Genomic DNA, 22,065 nt, shown 5'->3' on the forward strand with positions numbered 1-22,065 from the left:
TGACCACAATGAAGTTAATGAACACATCCATCACTTCACTTAGTTACAATTCCCTGTATGGTGAGAACATTTAAAAGCTATTCTCCAAGCACCTTTCAAGCATACAATGTAGTACTGTTAACTACTGTTTCCCTGTTGTACACAACACCTCCAGAACTTCTCCATCTTACACCTGGATGTTTGTACCCTTTCATCACATCACCCATTTCCTCCACCCTCCACCCCTGGCAACACCAATCTACTCAGGAATTAGAATTTCTTTCTTTCTTTTTGTTTTAGGATCCACGTATAAGTGAGGTCATACAGTATTTTTTTTTTCTGTCTGGCTTATTTCACTTAGCATAATATCCTCAAGCTTCATCCATGGTGTTGCAAAGAACAGAATTTCCTTCTTTTAAAAAAATACGTTTTTATTGATTTCAGAGAGGAAGGGAGAGGGAGAGAGAGAGAAGCATCAATGACAAGAGAGAATCATTGATTGGCTGCCTGCCCCGCACTGGGGATTGAACCTGGAACCCAGGCATGTGCCCTGACCAGGAATCGAACTGTGACCTCCTGAGTCATACATAGGTCGACACTCAACCACTGAGCCATACAACTGTGCCAGAATTTACTTTTTTTGTGGCTGAATATTCTAGAGTATGTTTGTGTATGTGTGTGTGTGTGTGTGTGTGTGTATCACAATTTCTTTATTTATTCATCAACAGACACTTAGACTATTTCCATGCCTTGACTACCTATCTATCTATCTATCTATCTATCTATCTATCTATCTATCTATCTATCTAAAAGCCTACGTGACCGTCTGACCAGCCAGTAGCTATGATGCGTAATGACCACCAAGGGGCAGACGCTCAATGCACAGGCATGGAAACATGGAACAGACTGATGAATCTCAGAGGGATGGGGGGAGATGGGAGGGCAGGAAGAGATCTTATATGCATACTAGAGGCCTGGTGTATGGATTCATGCACTGGTGGGGGTCCCTCGGCCTGGCCTGCGGAGATTGGGCCGAAACTGGCTCTCCGATATCCCCCAAGAAGTCCCAGATTGTGAGAGGGTGCAGGCCAGGCTGAGGGACCCCCACTGGTGCACGAATCCGTGCACTGGGCCTCTAGTCTATATATACAAAAGCCTAAGCAACTGGCCAACTGGCTGACAGTTTGACTGTCCAACTGGTAGCTATGACGTGCACTGACCACCAGGGTGCAGATGCTCAATGCAGGAACTGCTGAGCGACAGCAACTTTTCAGAGTGCCCTCTCGCACTCTGGGACCCCTTGGGGGAAGTCGGATTGCTGGTTTTAGCCCAATCCCCACAGGCCAGGCTGAGGGACCCCACTGGTGCACGGCCTCATTATAAATAATGCTGCAATAAACCTGGGGGTGCAGATGCCTCTTTGAGACAGTGATTCTATTCCCTTCAAATATACACCCAGAAGTAGAATTGCTAGATGAGATGATAGTTCTAATTTTAATTTTTTGAGGAACCTCCACACTGCTTCTTATAGTGGCTGCACCAATTTACGTTCTCACCAACAGTGCACGAGGGTTCCCTTTTCTCCACATCCCCGCTAACACTTATCTCTTGTCTTCTTTATAAAAGCCATTCTAACACGTGTGAGATGATATCTCATGGTGGTTTTCATTTGTAGTTCTCTCATGATTAGTAATAGTAAGAACCTTTTCATGTACTCGTTGGCAAAAATCCACGTGGGATCACATCAAACTAAAATGCTTCTGCACAGCCAAAGAAACCATCGACAAAATGAAAGGGAAGTCTACAGAATGGGGGAAAATACTTGCAAACCATGTGCCTGATAAGGGATTAATATACTATCCACAATAGATAAAGAACTTGTACAACTAAATAGCAAAAAAAAAAAAAAGTCTGACTTAAAAATCGGCAAAGGATCTGAGTAGACATTTTTCCAAAGAAGATATACAAATGGCCAACAAGCTATCCTTTTTCTAAGTTGGAGCCACCTCACCACACCTCTTGCTCAGAGGAATCAGGAACCTGCCCCTCTGCACCTGCCCTGATTGGTCTTGAAGCTGAGTACTGCTTGAGGGTGGGGATGAGATAGGAGCAAGCAAGCCTGCTGGGTACCTGTGTTCTAGGAAGAAAGGTGTCAATGTTTTCTCTCCTCTATTCTGCAATAGTGCATGAACAGAACTCTTCCATCCCCTGCTACAATTAAAACCTTGACAATTGTAACAAATCTGGGGGGGTGGGGGAGGAAGAGTTAAGATGCATTAGTAAATAGTCTAAATTTTATACTATTTCAAAAGAAAGGTGTTTCTCCCAAATTCAACATACACTGAGATAAGGACTGCCAAGTCTGTCTAGGTGCCTGCCATCTATGTGAAAGAATCCTTTGTAATTAGCTTAGAAAAGAAGGTGCCACAACTTAAGAGAAACGATTTTAAAACAACAACTTGGAAGTCTTATTTCCACAGGTCATGCAAATGGTAAACTGTGAATGCTGAAGTCGTATAATTCATATTATTATGTCTCTGTCTTTTCTCCGCTACAGTAAAAAGCAGAAGCAAAAAAAAAAAAAAGGGATTCTTTCGTCCATAAACACCCATCAAAAAGAAATTTCTCCAAATAATCCTAAATATTTTATCAAAAATCAATCAGTCACATAGCATTGACATGTCTTTCAATATTAAAATCCTTTAAATCATGCTTTCCTTCATTTTATATAGTAATATATGACTCTTCCTGTCTTTAACGTTTGAAAATATAAATTTTATAGACATATTTGGCCTAGATGCTATTGTTTATCAGCATGGAAAGTTTGCTAAGACTGTTAACATGGACCATGTTATACTACAGGAGGATTTAGGACAAATGAAGGGCTCAATGCATAGTTTTATTCCAGTTATCACTATCTCAATGAGTCAGTCAGCTCTTCTTCTACGGTTGTTCGATTGTGATTTAGGGCTCAGGTACTTTATCACTACTCTCTGTTAGTTTGGACATGTTTATGATGCTAACAATACTCACCATAAGCTCTGGATATGTTGGCCGTTCTTTGGAATTCTTCTTCAAGCTTAAAGGGAAAAAAATTAATCACATTAAAATCTAGAAATCATCTGCATTTTCACTAGCCTAAGATTTCAGAACTTGTAGAAAACTAAACACAACCCGCTTTAAAAACACTGAAACCAAAGATCTCCTATCTTCACTTTCCTCTTCTGTTATACTTTCAAGTTATATCTTAAATCACTCCGCGTGTACCTTATGGGAAAGAACAGGTGTGTGAGTGTGTGTGCGTCTGTGTGTTTACTTTCCTTTGGTACTTTACCAATGGCATATAAACTAGCTTTTCTGATCTAAAGCCATTATATTTCAAAATACATATCTACTTTCCTTCAAAACAATTTGTACTCCACCCGCACTGGCAAAGAAATTGGCAGGTATTCCTTATATTACATCTGTTATCTCTTCCCTATCTTCAATACCTTGTTCTCCTTGCTCCCAATCCCCTGAACATATAATTTGCTTTTATACATTCTTAGCCAAGCCTGCCTGAGACAGAAGCAATACTCCCAATAAAATGTCTAAGGTAACGCTGCTTGCTTCCAACTCTCTGCGTTCCCTGAAAGAGAAAGTCACGGCCAGTGACTTAGCAATTTCTCTTCTTACAATACTTTGTGGTCATGCACTCCTATCAAGTGGCTCCCATTCACTTAGCTGTCTACAGACACAGACATTTTAGTAACATTGGATATTCGGAGACAACAGCAATAAAACTGCCATCTGAATAGACCTGCCTCTCCACCTACCCCTGAATCCATCCCCAGCCTTACAGTGGAAAAATAAAATAAAAGAAGTGGTTTATTTGGAGTTGGAACCCAAGGTTACAGAATGGAGAAAAGGATGATTTCAAAAACTGTGATTTGCCAGGCAACCTACAGACTGCCCTTGCCCATTGGGCCACAAAATCGGACACGAATGGAGAGGGACGTGGCCTGGTGCTGGAGGCGGCTGGGACCTGTGTTCATAGATCGCTCTGAGCACACGAGACCCAGGATGAGCGCTGCTCCAGCCACGGAGCCGGACAGTGAGGAGGGGATGGGAGCAGGAACAGAGCCATAGGAGAGTGGAGTAGTTGAGACGCTTTGAGAAACTGTGGCTTAAAACAAAACGAAATGAAGGAGAAGAGGAAGCTTTTGAACCAAGAACAACTTAAAGCAGCCTACCAGTTTATTCCGGGCAATGCTGTGGGTAGAAGCCAGGGAACCTGAGACAAGGTACAGGTAGATGTGAGGAGAGAAGTTTCAGTCTGGAACTGAGGGCTGATCTAGGACCTAGCGACCCCAGTGACCAGACCACCTATGAGAGAAAGTTTCATCTCAACGGAGGATACAAGTAAGAGGGGATTAGAAAGAGGAATTATCAACGGTGGGGGTGGACTGACATGGGAGGGTGTGCCTGGGTGAGATGAATGAGGCCTTGTCACTCCCGCTCACGACTCTGCGTGTCCCTGTCTCCTGAGATCCCACGGGGCTCTCCCGGTGGTTCCCAACGGCAGAGATCTATTTGGTAATGAACTTACCATCTCTTTTCTTTTCAGGTAGGTGAACTTAAAACTTCCGGTTTTTAAGGACAGGTAATTTTAAGTCAGGAAGAGTTTAAGAACATTTCTCCAGTATTTATTTTTTTAATCTGTATAAAGAAAATGTGGGAAACTCCCCCAAGTGGATCCGTCATAACGGGTTAAGGACTCCTGAAATCTCAGAGATTGCTGGGCAGCAGGCTAGTTCTCGACCTACAGCCACTAATCAGGAAGCTCAAAATTGACCGTGAGCACCACTGCAGTGTTGACAGAAAATATGTTCACGGCAAACCAAGGCTGTTTATTGCATTAATGTGACCGACAGAGCCCACTCTATCTTCCAAGTTGAGAACACTCCAAAACATGGCCTCGGAACCTCACAGCGCTCAGTGTCAGGTGAGGGGGAAAGGCACTTCCGTGTTCAATAGGAAGTGCTTGAAATTCAGTCTAAAATAACGGCGGAGCTCAAGGCGACACTGATTTCTTTGGGATCTGAGTCAAGACTTTCGCATTTTCAAGTGGCTTGTCATTTTCAAGCGTGCAATTAGCTAACGGCCCTAATTTCTCGTCCAAATGCCACAACACACGCTCCTGACCGTAGCCGACACTGAGAGGCCGCTTCATGCTCTCTTGAGGATTGCTAGGCTGGCGTTTGTGCTGACTGGAGGATTTCTGTCTGCTTGAATCCGCCCCCCTCTTCCCCCCAACCCTCCATCGTTTCCAAGAAGGCTAAGCGGTACATCCACAAAATAAACACACACACGGCCTTTCAAGCCATACATGTGTCATAAGCTAAATACATAGCCAGTGCCTCTTTTACTGTCCTTCCTGAACAAGTTGGGAACTATATTTGCTTGTCTCTGTTTTATACTAGTTCCTCTGCGTCAGACAGTGTCAATGTCCGGGTGGGCCTCCAACACACGCCAACGTGCCCCCAGGCAGGTCAGCTGGGCAGAGCCTCTTCCACCGGCTGAAGGGAGAGCAGACGTGAAGCCAAGCTGCTCTGGCGTTCTCAGGGGGTGGTCTCCAGGGACCTCCGTCAGTCCCCAAGCCTGGAGACTATAGGAAGGGGGTACGGGGAACAATGTAAGCCTGCGGGGATCCCGTTGCCTGGAGAGACCCATTTGTTAAGCCTTCTGCTGGGCTAGGCTGCATGGCTTCTCTATCAGACTTCTCTAGGATGAAACCCTGAACGAGGCATCCATGGTCGGCACGACTCACACCAGGAACCCTGTAAAACCCCTGTGATTGGAAAGCCACTGTGGGGGGAAGGGGAAGACAACCCCACCCAGAAGTCCCTATTTCAAAGTAAGTACACCAAGGAAGGGTTGGACAGTCATTGTGTTTTTTTCCTTCAAGTTCATGAGAAATAAATGCCTTAAGGTTTTCTTTCCTCCACCCCTCCCCTCAAGATTATGTTTCTCTGATGTTACTGCAAAAGAAATCAGCAGCTGGATCTCTGGCTCTAGAGCTAACTCGGCTGTGACGGGGATCGCCCGTGAGTGCTTCCTACTCCGCCCCACACACCACACGAACTGACACCCCACACATTCGATCCGAGGACAGTGGCTTCCAAGTGGATTCCCTGGGTGAAGTTGTATGGAATGGAGCACCACTGTGATGTCATCGAATGCTTAGGGAGCACGCCTCCCACGAGAGCTCACGAATACTCCGATGGATAACTAGGCTGTGAGCAATATACCCCTTTTCTTCTAGGTCTACGGTTAGTCCAGAGACAGATGTAGGCGCCAAAAGCATAGATATAGTCATCTCAAAATTTGATATTAAATCCTCCACTTTCCAAATCTGGAGTCCTCACTTACAATAAAGAGTTGGGGCTTTTTGAGATGTGTTGACGAATCAAGGCTTAGGTCATAAAAATATAAAAAAAAAATTCATGGCAATCACTCCAAAAAGGGTCCTTTCATGAAGATGTGTCTCAAAAAGCACAGTTTTCTATGTAGGAAAATGGAGAAACCACTACACAAGGGAGCTGCCCTCAGAGGCTGTGTCCTTCTCTCCATCGTGGAATAGGAGAGGTGCCCTTAGGTTACAATAATTTTCTCACTCTTTCCACCCGGCTCCAGATCAAACTTAAAACTCTCAGTACTAAAGCCGGTCAAACAATTAGCCTGCCATCGGGGAAGTAGGCATCTGTGTGCTAATACATATGAAAAATTAAAATGCTTCCACAAAGACCTGAGCCATTCGTAAAATCATTCCTCCAAAACACAGACAGACAACGGTAGGCCACCCTCAGACCTCAAGGGTGACATGGGGCTAGAGCTAACAAAAAGTCCAAGAGGCCTCGGTTTCACCAGCCGCAGACAGTTGCTTTGTCTCATGATGTTTCCCAACAAAAGCTGTATTCAGAACGCTTACTCCAAAGAACATGGAGGCCAAGGAGCATGAAGACGCTGTACCCCCCAACAGCCTTCAGATCCCCAGCCCCTCTCAGCAGCAAGTAGCCAGCACTGGTCCTCTCCAAGAGTCCCAGCTGGGCCGGACCCTTCTCTGATGCCGCTCCCCTCCCCCAATTCTCCCCTGCTTCTGCAGGATGCCCAAATAAGCTCACTTGGCTCCATTCTGTGCTGTCCTTTCGAGTCCCTTCCCGGCATCACTCACAAAGATCATTAGCATCCAGGTACATTAGGCACCGTGGTCCCTATGCAGACAGAAACCATGAGATTTTCTAGAGAAAACTGCCCCCTCTCCTACTTTCCTCCATTCCGCTGGCAATGTTGATACAAAGTTTACAGCATTCGCATGGCTCCTTTTATCTTTCCACTCCAACCATCTTTGCACTCCCTTCTCAGACCCTAATGCTGTCTGTCACACCACCGGGGCACGTAGAGCCAGTTAGCAAGTTCTCTGTAGCAGACAGCCTACCAAACGCTAGAAGTACTTTCAAGACTTCTAGGTACCTGAGTAACACTCTGAAATTAGCCCCTGCATTCTCATGCAAGGTAATCCTTTGCGTCTTACCTCCTTCCCACCCCTGAACCTCCAATGGGCCCCACCATCTTTCTCTTTATGTCCTAATCAACATCCAATTGCTTAACCCTTTCGTAACAGAGTTTCTCGCTTTTATGACATGAGGCACGAGGTTTCTCCTGCTTGCAATACCCTTCCCTCCCCTCCTCGCCTTTCACTTGGAAAACACATCACGTGGTGTCAGCTCAGGATTTACCTCCTCCAGAAACGCCACCCCAACACCTTTTCTCTGAGCTCCCCAAATATTCTAGAAATATCTCCACCCCTGGACCACCTGCCACAGCCTGAGCTCAGTGAGGGCAGGGGCTGGATGGAGGCATCTCTGTTGCTCCAGCTCCGAGGGCTCACTCCATAAATGTGCTGGAATGAATGCATGCGTGATGGACTACACCCGGTGGAGGAACTTCTCAGAACACCTGCTCTCCCTGCGCCCGGGCACCTGGGAGACGGGTTTTCTTACCACTGCGAGGTAAAGTCGACAAACTCTTCAGAGAACTTGTCTGCGGGCAGCTGTGGTGACGGCTCCTCTACCACCTGTTTGAGCTGCTGGAAAGGAGTTCCCCATGAATCGTAGGGAAACCGAAGGATGGCCAACTCAATCTGGGGGGGAGAGGAGAACAAGGAGATGACGCTGAAATCGGGGTCCCCTACGGAATCTGCTGTATCTTCCCCCAGGAGAACCAGGGGGAAGAAACCATGGGGAAGTTCAAGTACAATTTCAGGGGAAAGAAAACTAATCATAAGTTCTCTAGCAACTACCCTCCCCCATTCTACTCCCCCCAGCCACCCCGCTGCCGATTTCCTAGTGCTAGGGATGGTCAAATATGATCTTCCTAAGCCTGTTTAAAACCGGGTCCTCCCCCTACCCACGGTGGCACTTTAGAGTGACAGGCCGCAGTCTTACACTTCAGGATGTAAAGCAACGGGATTTTCCACCTTTCAGCCTGAAAAGTGGTTCTCGGCCCTAAGACTTTTAGAGCTGTGTACATCTGCCGCCACCTGCAGGTCCCTCCCGGGAACAAAACAAAAACAACGGAGGACCCGAGGACTGGTCTTTTTTTGGACTTGAATAAAGGCCGCTTTGCTGTCATAGATCACATGTTTGCTGGGCAGGGACATGAAGTAACTCACGGATTAAACAGCTGCTGCGCCTGGGAAGGAGCCAGGAGCGCCGTGGAGAACTCAGACCCTGGCCGTACACTGAGCCTCCACAATCACCCAAGTCAGTCACCAGGCACTGATCGGGGAACCTTGGGGCTGAGCCTCAGGAATCACACTCTTTTATCATGTCTTTTCGCTACGCCTGACCTCAGCAGCCAAGACGTCTATCACAACCAGATTCGGAGAAGCATACGTCCTGGATAGCACGGCTCTTACAGGGTCCCCACGCACTGGCTCTCTTTTGAGTGGCTTAAGCTTCCGTGACCCTTGATTAGAATAATTTCATTTTAAGAAAACTATTGGGAGCTATAGCCGGACCCTCTCGTTTTACAGATGGGAACAGTAAGACCGTCCATCATCTACGCAAGGGCATACGGCTACTGAGAGGTGGAATAAAGAGCAAAGCCGGGTCTGCCCAATCCCAGCTCCGCATTTCTCCTGCACCTACTGCAAGCCGCTGCCACTCAGAACCCCCTGCCATCTCACGCCGGAAGGATGCCCAAGACCAGCAGGTAGGGCGTCTGCCTGTCGGTCTCATGCCCCGAACCTCATCGCCCAGGATGGTTATCATACGCTACCATGGTGATGCCCAGACTCCAAATGTCAGACTTCACACTGTAGCCCTTCTGGTTGAGCTCCGGGTTTATCCTTTCAGGCTGGAGAGGAGACAGAAAAAGACAGAGGTGACATTCTTAGCTCAATAAAGTCTCTGGGGGTGAGGGTGGCACCAGTTGCCAAGGGAGTTGTCTGAAGCTATAAACGCTGCCTCCCAGGCCACGCAGGCTCACCAACGACCATAAATATCAGTGTCGCCACAGTTCTTGCCCTCATTCTACATTGGTCTTCTTCTTGGAGACAAGAATAAATTACAGTCCCCTCACAATTCAAAACTGGTTTTCATTTTCCTTCAGAAGAAACGGGATATCAAGCTGCTTCGCCAGTCCAGACTGTTCCTTGTTAAAAACACCAACAGTCCAGCCCAGCCAGTGTGGCTCAGAGACTAAGCGTGGGGCTATGAACCAGAAGGTCATAGTTCGTTTCCCGATCAGGGCACTCGCCTGGGTTGTGGGCTCGATCCCCAGTGGGAGGCGTGCAGGAGGCAGCCCATCGCTGATTCTCTCTCTCCCTCTCCTATCCTCTCTGAAATCAATAAAAAATATTTTTTTAAAAAAGAAAGCATCCTAAAAAAACCCAAACAACAACAACAACAACAACAAAAAACAACCTCCTAAAAAAACACCAATAGTCCAACAGTCCAGAACTCAGTAAAAAAAAAAAAATTTAGTAAGAGTCCCTGGGCTACTGTCTGGTGTTAATAAATTGATGCACTTGTAGTTAAACAGGGACAAGAAGTTTTTAAATTCCAAGCACAAAGTCCATTTCAATATGGAACACAGTAGGAGTCCTGTAAGTTAAAGGGGGTCCCCGGGTCTCCGCTGACGGCAGTGAATCCTCACAGCTATGAGTTTCTCCCAGACCAACCTGAATGATTCAGTTGGGTCATTTAAATTCTTTTTACTGTTCTGTCCTCAACAAACAAGGTGGCATGCCCTTGAGACTCAGGGTGGGAAACTGTATGGGCTGCAAGCATTATTTACATGTTTTTCAAACAGTATATCTTTTTATTTATTTGTTTTTTGTCTTTGATTCTAACAATATACCTTTTTGCTTGATTTAAAATATAGATATAGATGAAGCAAGTGACTGAGGATTTCAGACAGGAAATGTTTAAGAAAAAAAAGGAGATGCAGAATATTTCTTGGGTCTTAGTTACATTTACATTTCCCCTCCTGTAGCCATCCAGTTCCTATTTCCTGGCGCGGTTTGCATTCCGATGCCACCCCGGCCCTGGACTTACAGCCATGTACGGTTTGCATCCTGCATCGATAGTTTTAGCCACCGAGTCTACAAGGTAGCCACTGATGCCAAAGTCGCACATCTTCACCTGGCCCAGAGCATTGATCAGCACGTTGGAAGGCTTGACGTCTGAAAGCAAGAACAAGGAGAGGCCTTCATCCCAGCCTGCTCTGAAGATGCATCGCCCCTACCTGCCACCAGAGGGCCTGAAATCTCCATTTCTCCTCAGCCTCCTTTCCCCCTGGCCAACAGAAGAGTCAATGCCACCCTGACTCACTTACATACTTCTTGTTACTTTCAACTTGATTTCTAGTTCATGGGTTGTCTTTCTTATAGGATTGTGTGAAGCCACCAAGGGATAAGAACTGTTTCATCAAAAAAAATAAATAAAAAGAAAGAAAAGCCCAGCCAGCATGGCTTAATGGCTGAGCATTGACCTATGAACCAGGAGGTCATGGTTCGATTCCCAGTCGGGGCACATGCAGGAGGCAGCCAATCAATGGTTCTCTTTCATCACTGGTGTTTCTATCTCTTCCTCTCTCTTCCTCTCTGAAATCAATAAAAACATATGTATTTTTAAAAAGGAATTGTTTCTTCTATTTTATCATCTTTATTCTCCCCAAACCCCATCATGTAGTAAGAATTTGACAAATTATTACTGAATCAAACGCCCAATTCCATGGGCATAGTCTGAATTATTCAATCTGAATAAATCCTAGTGACCTGCTGGACACCATTGTAATGAACACTATACCATACACTTAAAACTCTCTTATGATGGGAGATCTCACGTGAAGTGTTCTTATGACAATAACGTAATTTTTAAAAGCCCAGTTTCGAATGAACTATTGCACAGTTAGTGCAGGAATTAACAGTTAGTGCAGGGCACACTGTGACGTAACAATACACCAAATACAATCAAACCAGCAGTGTTGGTCGAAGCCCCTTTAAGAGGTGGGTCAGAGGTCATGGAGTGGAACTCATCATGAACTCAGATATTCCTGAGTCCATGAGGCAGGTCACAGAATATACATGTGGATGGAGGGGTATTGCTGAATCTTTAAGCCGGGAAAGATATGGCACCTGCCCAAGTAGATGAACCGTTGTTATCTCTGGATAATGGAATTAAAAATTATAGTTCATTGTTCCCCTGGGACACTGTTCACAAAGTCCATGTAATCAGGGGAAAAAAAGTTATTCTAAAAACTTTTACAATTATGCTTTATAATGCCCCCCTTCAATGGAATGGTAGGCATACATTTCATTTCATTATTGTTTCATTGTATATACATTCTCCCATCTAATGAAATATTTCATCATTTTAAAATAAACCCTTATCAATTGGGTTCACATTTGTTGGTAATCCACATTTTTCTTCCTATCTGGACTCTGTCCCACTTCTTCTCCTCTTCCTCCTTCCTATTTTTCCAATTTTTAAGAATAACAATGGCAACAGGCATCCTTTGGAGGTATTTCACATTATTTTCTGGCTCAGAGAACATAAAAATTACCAAATGCAATGCCTTATTAGCTATCAATACTTTCCATTAATTTTTCCAAAAACCTGCTTGAAAAAATTATGTCCTTGTTTTATATTCTACCTATACTAATTCCCTATTTGGTACTTGCATATTTCTCATGGGCCTCCATGGGTTTGTTGTATATCTGCTTATTTCCCTATCAAGAATTCCTGTGTAGAACATTAATAAGAATATATTTTCTTCTCAGATACTTCTCAGGGCATCTATTATAGGGCTGTAAAAATATAGTGCTGCATACTGCTGGAGAAATGAGTATCAGAGAGAAGTGGGTAGATATGTGGATTGGGGAAAGATGGAAGAATGGATATATGGGTGGGTGGATGGATAAAGAGATAACAGGTCGATAGGAAGGAAAAGGGGAAGGAGGGAAAGAAAGAAGAGACATATCTACCACTGTTTTCATTTTATCTGGCCTCCTGGAGTCTGAAAAGGCTGTGCTTTAGACCACACCTTTCACAGCTGAATGTGCACAGAAATGATGATCTGGTTAAAATGCAGTCAGTCGGTTTTGTGACCCGCAGTTCTACTTTCTAACAAGCTCCCAGGTGAGGGCCAGGTTGAATGAATTTTTACCCTATTCTCTGGAACTGTCCATCGGGTGATCCCACAGCTCTGCTTGGTAACAGGTATTTTATATTTGACTAAGATGTAATATACAGCCCATGCCTTCTGATGCCCTTGGATAAAATAAAGAGCAGCCACTTGTAGGATTTGCGATCCAGTCCCAAGGGAAAACCCTCAGTGCTCTTGCCTGACTCAATCCCACTCCCATCCATTGTGGGGTAGAAGTCAAGTCAAAGACCCAAACTCTAGGAGCGGAACAGCCAGGGCAGCCCCAGGATGCTTACCTCGATGGATGACGGAGAGCTTACTGTGCAAATGCTCTAATGCTTTTACAATCTGCAAGAGAAACACAGGACAGATTGAGGTCCCCCATCCCTGGAAAGAAATCGAATGATAAGCATATCCAGGTTGATTATCCCTGACTTAAGGTCACGAGGTGAAGTATTTTCTCAGAGAGTGGTGGTCCTTTCCAGAAAAATACACAGGAAGTTACACGAACTAGACTCTACCCACCAGAGAGGACTCTATCCTATAGCAGAGAGTATGTCTCACTCCTATATCTTGGTTTTCATTTGGTCTCCAGCATTTTTTCCCCTCCACCCTCCTTAACCTCAATAGCTTTTAAGGGCAAACACCTTCCTTCCATTTCAATTTTTTTCTGCTTCCTTCTATGCTTAGGAGTCCTATGAAAATGTGTAATAATCTACAAATAAAAATTAAATGGCATCAGAATATAGACACCAGGAATGTAGTCACAGCAGATGAGGGCACAACTGAGAGGCACTTGAACTAAGAGTTTACCACACTGAGCCAGAGGTCGAATCTGCTGCAGTGCTCAGAGGGAAAAGCATTCATATCTCCATCCTTAGGTACACTCTTGCATTCAACATGTACTGGATGGTTCTACAGTAGCATGTCCTCATACTGGGGACACAAAGACACAGGAGGCCTGGACATCTCACGCTCTCCTTGTAGGATCTGTTGTGTACTCACAGAAACTGCTATTTTCCCTAAGATGTCCTCTGGAATGGTTTGGCCTTTATCAATCACTTGTTTGTAGAATTTATCTAGTGATGTATCCATGAGCTCCATGCAGATCCAAACATCACCCTAGAGAGCAATGGGTTCAGAGATGGTTAGAGAGGATGGAAATGGGAAAAAGAGAGAACAGTGCGCACCTGTCAGGAAGAACTACTTCTTGCCTGAGTTTTCAAAGGAAATGGACAGTTTCTCTTCAAAATCTCAGGAATTCATTCAACAAGCAAGATGATCTCCAAGGAGCAAACGAGCAGACAGCCAAGCAGAACCTGCATGTGATCACCTACACCTTAGTGAAAACTAGTATCGAAATACTCAGACAAGCAATAGAATGCCCAAATCCAGGCCTTTACTGTGACTGGCCCTAGGAGTTATGTCTAGAAGCCTGCTCCATGGCTGACCTTCCGTGTGGAGCACTGGCCATAGTCAATCAAAAGGCTGGTTTGAACAGTGAGGTTGAAGCATCATAAAAGCAGAAGTAGAGCAAAGAGAGAAATATAAGTCTATATGGTACAAAAGCAGGCTACATAAAAACATAGCAAGGAGCCAAAAGGACAGAATATTTCAGACCATATTTAATATTTAATTTATTCAATTATTTGAGAGAGAGAGAGAGAGAGAGAGAGAGAGAGAGAGAGAGATTTGTTGTTCCATTTATTTTTGCATTCACTGGTTGATTCTTTTATGTGCCCTGACCAGGGATCAAACCTGCAACCTTGACATATTGGGATGACACTAACCAACTGAGCGACCCGGCCAGGGCAGAATATTTCACATTTTAAGAGCTATATCCAAATTGATCAACAGACAATTCATATAGACAGTTCTGCCAAAAAACAAAGCAAAACAGAGAGGAGAAAGAGCCACAGCTCTTGAACAGGGCACAACACATCTGAAAATCATCATCTCCACCAACTTTGCACCAGGGCGTCGTACTATCGATGCAAAGCCCAAGACTCTAGGAGACCTGTCCATCAAGAAAGAGGACCATGATTTGGAAACAACCTAAGTGCTCATCAGCAGATGAGTGGATTAAAAAACTGTGGTACATCCCAGTGATGGCGAACCTATGACACGCGTGTCAGCACTAAATATTTAGTTTTTGGTTTATTAAATACAATTATATATAACAATTATACATTTATGTTATTTAAACTATAAATATCGCGAAATAATGTTTTTTCCTCAAAGTGACACACTACCCGAGTTATGCTCAGTTTTTTGGCGAAGTTTGATACACCAAGCTCAAAAGGTTGCCCATCACTGCAATGGAATACTACGCCGCTATAAAAAAGAAGGAACTTTTACCATTTGCAACAGCATGGATGAAACTGGAGAGCATTATGCTAAGTGAAATAAGCCAGTCGGAGAAAGATAAATATCACATGATCTCACTCATATGTGGGATATAATGATCAACATAATTTGATGAACAAGAATAGGTCCAGAAACAAATGGCAGGGGTGGGGGAGTGGGGGGGTTAGAGAGCAACCAAAGGACTCGTATGCACGCATATTAACGTAACCAATGGACACAGACACGGGCGGTGGGGGCGTGCCCCGGGGTGGGAATGGCTTGGGGTGGGGGCGGGGGGTCCAACCGAGAAAAAAGGAGACATATGTAAAACTTTAGACAATAAATAAATTAAATTAAAAAAAAAGAAAGAGGACCGTGATGGTGCACGGCATTTATGTGATCAGAGGCACTTCTCTGTGAGTGAATGTTCCCCTCAACTTTGAACTGAAGGGTCACCTACCTCCCGGAAGAGTGCGCCGTAAAAGGTGACTGTAAAGGGACAGTCCACCGTCCTCATGGAGACATCCAGGTCCATCAGTAGCCTTTTCTGCTCCTGGCTGTTCACAGTGGCCCGGATCCGCTGAGTGGGAATGCATGGTAAAATGCAGGGTTACTGCTCTGAGGATGAGGCAGGGACCTTAAAAGAGTCCCCTCCCGAAAATAGTACACAAAGCCATCGCACAACTTCTAGCAACAACCCTTCGAACAGCCACCCTAAGTGATTGGCTATTTGTAACAAAGAAAAAATAAGGAAGATTGTTTTTCATTTGATTTCCCGAATAACCCCTGGTTCAAAAAACAGAACAACCAAACAACAGATAATATATTTTGGAAAATGTGCAGATGTTTGGAAATGTATTTCCAAATTACAAAAACAGTCTGGTTTATTGTAGTATGTCTGTACAGTGCAAAGAGGCCACAGTAGGAATTACTCCGGCTGATTCAGAGTCCTTCAATAAAGGCTAAAAGATCCACTTTGGGAACAAATAAGAATCGTTGGACTAAGCAGCGGCTGTAAGAGAATTGATACAGCTGTGGGGAATAGAAGGGACCAAACAGAAATGGAGAAATCCTTCGTTCATATCCCGGTGCTTGTGGGAGAAGAAGAACCTCGCACATCAGCAAACAGAGCCTTACAGAAATACGATTATTTCATTAAATCACAGGAACAATACAGCACGAGGCATTCACATTTTTTGCCTACTTAGCAAAGAGTCTGCAGGAGAACAAACTGAAAATTCTACAAGGTAAGGAAAAGGTATCTCCATTCTCCAGAAACAAAGGGATCCAAGTCATCTGACCACCCACACTCTTAACAATGGCCCAAATCTATTAATTCATCTAGAGATGGCGATTCTCCAAGGTCCTCCCAGCATCTACTCAAGAAATATGCAATGATTGTACATTTCTTTTTATAGTGCAGAAACTATGCAAATTCACTCAAGATGTATTTTACCCTCCCTTTTTCCACAAGTGGAGACAATTTTCTCCCTCAGTTCTGGTTTCCTGGTTTTTAGGGACATTTCTTTAAAAGTAATAGCACGTAGAGTAAAAGAGACTTTTGAGACATAACAACCAAATGCAATATGTGAACATTTGTTTGAATTCTAATTAGAAGAACCAATAGGGGGACAAAAAAAAAAACAAAAAACAACTTCAAGGCAATCAAGGTAATCTTCATTTGGACCTGGTAATAGGTGATATTAAGGAAGTATTTTCCACACATTTGGAGGGCAATCTGTTCCCTACAAATAATATTTTCTGCTTCGCCCTTTAAAGATTGTTTTGCTTCTGTGAAGAAAGCTGGTTTGCACTGGGGATGGACAAATGTACACACCACAGACAGAAAACGTTTGGGGAAGGTCAACTCTACCTTCACGGCCATGATCTGCCCGCTGGGCACGTGTCTCATCTTCTCCACCACTCCGTACGCGCCTCGGCCCAGCTCCATGATAGGCTCCAGGTCATCTGCCTTCACCTCAAAGTTCTGCAGGGGAGAAACAGAATGCAATAAGAAAGAGAAAAATAAACTTAACAGCAGACTACCTTGTCCTCTCTCTGGTTTCTCCCAACATTGTAAGGGTTATTTCTGGTCCAGAAGCAACTGGTCTCGAAGCTTTTTCAAGCAGCCACTGAAAGTAAGAAGCATTGGGAGATGTTCAGACTCCCAAAGCATGCCACTTGCCTGTCACAGGTGATATAGAGGTCCAACTCCAATTTAGCTTCCAAATTGCTCTGTTTAAGCTGTCTACACTGGGGTTCGTCAGCCATGCCTCCTTAAATACATGTGTATGTGCTGACTGATGGCAGCTAGGTCTGTGCTTGGACTTTGAGAAATACTCCCTTCCCACAGAGGAGGGATCTACTCTCTTCAATTGCCTTCCATCACGACCACAACAGCCTGATTTCAACTTGACATTCAAAAATATCAAGCCCAGCCAGCCTGGCTCAGTGGTTGAGTGGTGACGTATGAACCAGGAGGTCACGGTACAATTCCCGGTCAGGGCACATGCCTGGACTGTGGGCTCAATCCCCAGTGTCTCTCCCTCTCCCTTCCTCTCTAAAATAAAAAAGTATATATATTTAAATATATATATATTTATGTGTGTAAATATATATTTACCTTGTCTTGAAGTTTTTTATCAAGAGCTCCACATACTACTTCTTGTTAAATTCAAACTTTCTGATCTATCCCCCGACAAAATATTACAGAAAATATTTTTCAATGAAACATGACTTTTCTCACCTGGTTTCCGATAGAAATGCAAGCTTTGGAGTCTAAATCTCGAGGCGGCCTAAGGAAAACAAGGGGGAAAAGGGGGAAATGTGAGCATTTAGTCAAAAATGTCCTTCCCAAATCAAATATGATTCGAGAGATTTTTTCCTTACAAATAAGGAGGAAGTTTATGAGTAACATAAAGTGTTAACAGTGTGGGATTTGGAATAAAATACATTTGGGTTTAAATTATTTAATCTCTTGGAGCTTCCATTTCTTTGTTAACCTGAGGATATTGGTATACCTACCTCATAGAGCAGGAGTATCAAATACTTACCTCAAATAGAGGAAGAGTATCCAGTAAAGTGCTTAGCAGAATGCCTACCATACAGTAAATATCCAACAAATATGAGCCATACGAGTATAGTTATATCATTATATTATTCCAGTACGCCTCAAACTTTGTTTTCATCCAAGAACACCCAGTGCCCAGTGAACCCCCTACTTTTTCCACAACTGTTTTTTTTTAAAAAAAAACACAATAATTGGCAAAATGGTTATCTTAACTCACAAAATTCACAGACCATAAGAATTCAAAATCTATCTGGTCCCTGCCTTTATAGATGGGGGAGAAAAGGTCCGGAGAGGTGAAATGACTCGTCCAAGGTCACAACGAACCCAGGCCCCCTGATTTCCAGGTCAGAATACTTTCTCCTCTATAAGGCTGCATGAACCCAGGCCCCCTGATTTCCAGGTCAGAATACCTTCTCCTCTATCAGGTTGCATGAACACAAGCCCCCTGATTTCCAGGTCCGAATACCTTCTCCTCTATCAGGTTGCATGAACCCAAGCCCCCTGATTTCCAGGTCCGAATACCTTCTCCTCTATCAGGCTGCCTAATTCACTTGTGACAGTTCTTCTCTACAGAGTGCACACACCATCCAAGGCTCAGCCCAGCAGCCCGAGGCCTGCTGAACCCGAGTCTCCGTCAGACGGAGCACGGCCGTGTGTTTATTTCTACTGCTTCACGGCTGCCTGGACTGATATCAAGCCACTTAAGAGAAAGACGTTTGGCTTTGGCTCTGCTCCTAACGAGGAGCTTAGAAAAGCATTTTCCTGAAATAAATGCACCGAAAACATCACGACGCAAATCGTATGTGCCAGGAAACATACTGTTAATATGGCCAAATAATAAAGCAACGGAGGGGCCGTCCATGCCAGCGCTGTCTCTAGGAAAACACCAGGAGGGGCAGAAGGCACGGCAGAGGAAAGGAAGAGAGAAGAGAGCCCTTTGCCAATGATAACTTTTCCCAACCCTAATGTATTGTAATTCTACCCCTGCTGCTGCAACTAAAGAAAGAAAACAACGAGGGAAACGTAGGAATATAAACACAGATAGAAACTTGAGTCTTCGGCTTTCTTGGTAAGCCTTCTCTCACCTCAAAATCCCTTCGAAATGCACAGAATACCTAAAATAAGTTTTCCTAGACAAACTGAAAACCAGGGCCTGGGAGGGAGGGAGGAGGGGAGGGAGGGAGAGCATGGAAAACACACATGCACACACTCACACACACATGCATGCACATGCGGACACGCCCAGTGACGTATTTATATATCTTATGTTTCTGAACAGGGAATGTTTCTTGAGAAACACATTTCCAGAGGAATTAAATTAGTAAAAAATCTGAGTTCTCATTCTTAAGCTTTCCAAAGCTATTTTTCTTCAGCTGTCACTATTTGTGCGTACTTCAAAAGAAGTGGAACTTGGATATAAAGACAACTATTACTTGAAACGTGTGACTAGTATAAACAATAAAAAAATTTTTGCAATCGTTCAGCATTCTTCCTTCTAAAAGCAGCAGAAAGGGCTGCCTCCGCTTTCTTGCTATCCAGTGAGGGTACCGGGGGAGCCCTCTTCCAGGCCTGCTTGTCGGGGATTCACACCAGGGCTCTGCAGAGGACAGCCTGCGGCCCAGCTAAGAGCGATTCGGAAAGTGAAAGGTTATAAAAATACAAACAACAAAGAATAACCGACAGAGGCCACTGGGGCCCAGAGAGCCTAGAATATTTGCTCTCTGGCCTTTTGCAAAAGAATTTGCTGACGGCAGCTTTATACTAACTTCGCACCATACCTCTACCGATGAGGAGGGTTTTGTGCCATTTTGCAGGCTGAGGAAAATGAAGTGCAGAGAAACTGCTGAAGCCACAGTCCTCAACAGAGCTGCAAATAAAACTAGCATCACCTGACTCTGAGTCTCGACCTGAGGAGGAAAGGATACATGCTGAAAACGGGGTTAGGTGCTTTACCTGCAGCTCATGAATTATTTAACCCCCCCCCCTCCCTACACACACACACACACTCACACATACAACCTTTTCCTATGAGTACCATTATTCCCATGTTCCAAATGAGTTTAGCTAACCTGCTCCCATGTGGTGAACCCAGAATTCTAATCCAAGTCTGACTGAACCCACGGAGCCTGCTCTCAACACTCAGGCTTCCCCTAATGAAAATGATCAATCCGCCCATGCCCCAGGCTGGAGGGCTCAGCAGGTCCGCCAAAAGCATCAGAGGACGGGGCCAAGACCGACAGATGGGATTGGGTTAGCTGACACTGTGTCCTGTCCAAGGCTGGGCACGTAAGTTTGCCTGGGGCATGGAGTCTCTGGGTAGGAGGTTTGTACTGTGGGTGGATGTTTTCTGTCACTTTTTCAATATTTTCGTCCGCTGGGGAAAGAACCAAGCCTGTGACAAAATTCCTTCCCTGGAAGGTATTCCAAAGGGCACCTAGCGTTAGTGTTTTATATGAATAACCAGCTTTGGTGTATTACAATTATTTATTTATAAGTACTGCATGAGTAATCAGCTCACTGGTTATTGTTACAAGTCTTCTTCTTCTATCCAACATTAGAGAACTGACATTGAAACAGAGGAAATAATTTAAGGCCTTTGTAAGAGATGGTGAGATTAGAACCCAGAGCTGTACCATGAAATCTTCTCAACTTCCCTCATTCATAGCCAGGGACCATCTGGCCACAGTCTCTACCCGTCTAAACTGTGGCTAACAGAACATACCAGAGAGCCCTGAATTTGCCTCCAGTTCTCCCATGTAATCATAGTGCTGGGATAATAATCACAGCAACTCGTGGCACTGCCTTCACTGAGAAATGACAATGGGACAGGCTCTAGGATACATAATATGGATTATGATATCTCATCTTCATAGCAACCACATCGTTGTTTATTCCTATTTTTTTTTCAGAAGGGGAAACTGAGTCTTAGGAGGGTTAAGTAACTTGTCTAAGGTATTCAACTCGTGCAGTTTAGATCCCAACTACAAACCTTGGCATTCTAGCCCCAGAGCCTGAAGTCTTACCCACAAGGCTATGCTCGGCTGCTTTTGAGCAAGACACCTGACCCTTTTACAGGTCTGTTTTCTGACTTATAAAGGGAGAGTTTCTTGTGAGGGCTGAGTGAAAGAATGCTGACTGGCACAGAACCGACGTAGAATTAGTTGCTGCCAATCAAGTGAGGGGACAGCTTGGAAACCTAAGTCAAAGACACATTGGCATCAGTTACTGAAAGAAAAGGCTCAAGCAGAGGGACCACACACATGGAACTAAAGAGAATGGGGCTCTGTCCCGGGCTATTTATTTTTGTGTAGTACAGCAGAAAGAGGCAGGGTATAAATGCTAAGAGTCACCAAGCCAACCTCAGATAATTGCCAAGGAAAATTCAAAATGTGGAAGCCACTTCTTTAGGAGTAAAACTTTAAGCCTCAGTATTAAAACAACAACAATAATAATAAGGCTTTCCATGAGCGAAAGTGGTATAGTCTACAATAATGCTTTACACAGTGAAATAGGAAAGTATATTCAAAGTTTATTCTATCCCTTGAGGGAAACACAACACAGAAACTACTTTTATCTTCGCATGGGTTTATAGTCATTTGTTTGTATGAAGGAAGGATTTATGGTGGTTTTCAAATGTTTATAAAATATAGAAAATTAATGCAAATTAGAAGGTGAAGAGTAAAAATTTTAAAGGGAAGTAATATAAGACAGTTGAGAGATTGATGGAAGAATATACCCCAAAGGATAAATAAAGAGCAGAAATCAATAAAAATGAAAACAGGAAAATAAAGTTGGTTCTTTTAAAAAAATCAATAACATTAATAAAACTCTAGCAAGATTGACACAGAAAAGAGGCAAGACAGACACAAATTACTACTATCAGGGGAAAACCTCATTAAAAGATATTCAGGAAATACTATGAATGACTTTACTCTCATAAATTCAACCACTTAGAAGAAATGGACCAATTCCTTGAA

General features: G+C 44.0%; 1 protein-coding gene across 3 annotated transcripts in view; it reads right to left on the reverse strand.

Annotated features, from left to right (window-relative positions):
- Positions 1-22,065, reverse strand: part of MAP2K6 (mitogen-activated protein kinase kinase 6) — a 114,764-nt gene that overhangs the window by 4,422 nt on the left and 88,277 nt on the right. For all 3 annotated transcript variants that reach the window (XM_079797002.1, XM_079797000.1, XM_079797001.1), the window contains exons 3-11: positions 17,765-17,813; positions 16,892-17,005; positions 15,479-15,598; positions 13,678-13,794; positions 12,969-13,020; positions 10,581-10,708; positions 9,301-9,378; positions 8,022-8,161; positions 3,013-3,058 (exon numbers count right to left, since the gene is read on the reverse strand). In XM_079797002.1, the coding sequence (XP_079653128.1) occupies positions 3,013-3,058; positions 8,022-8,161; positions 9,301-9,378; positions 10,581-10,708; positions 12,969-13,020; positions 13,678-13,794; positions 15,479-15,598; positions 16,892-16,969 (759 nt within the window). In that variant the 5' untranslated portion in view covers positions 16,970-17,005; positions 17,765-17,813. The remainder of the gene's footprint in view (positions 1-3,012; positions 3,059-8,021; positions 8,162-9,300; positions 9,379-10,580; positions 10,709-12,968; positions 13,021-13,677; positions 13,795-15,478; positions 15,599-16,891; positions 17,006-17,764; positions 17,814-22,065) is intronic.

Source organism: Cnephaeus nilssonii (genome assembly GCF_951640355.1).
Source record: "Cnephaeus nilssonii genome assembly, chromosome: 19".
Lineage (NCBI taxonomy): Eukaryota > Metazoa > Chordata > Mammalia > Chiroptera > Vespertilionidae > Cnephaeus > Cnephaeus nilssonii.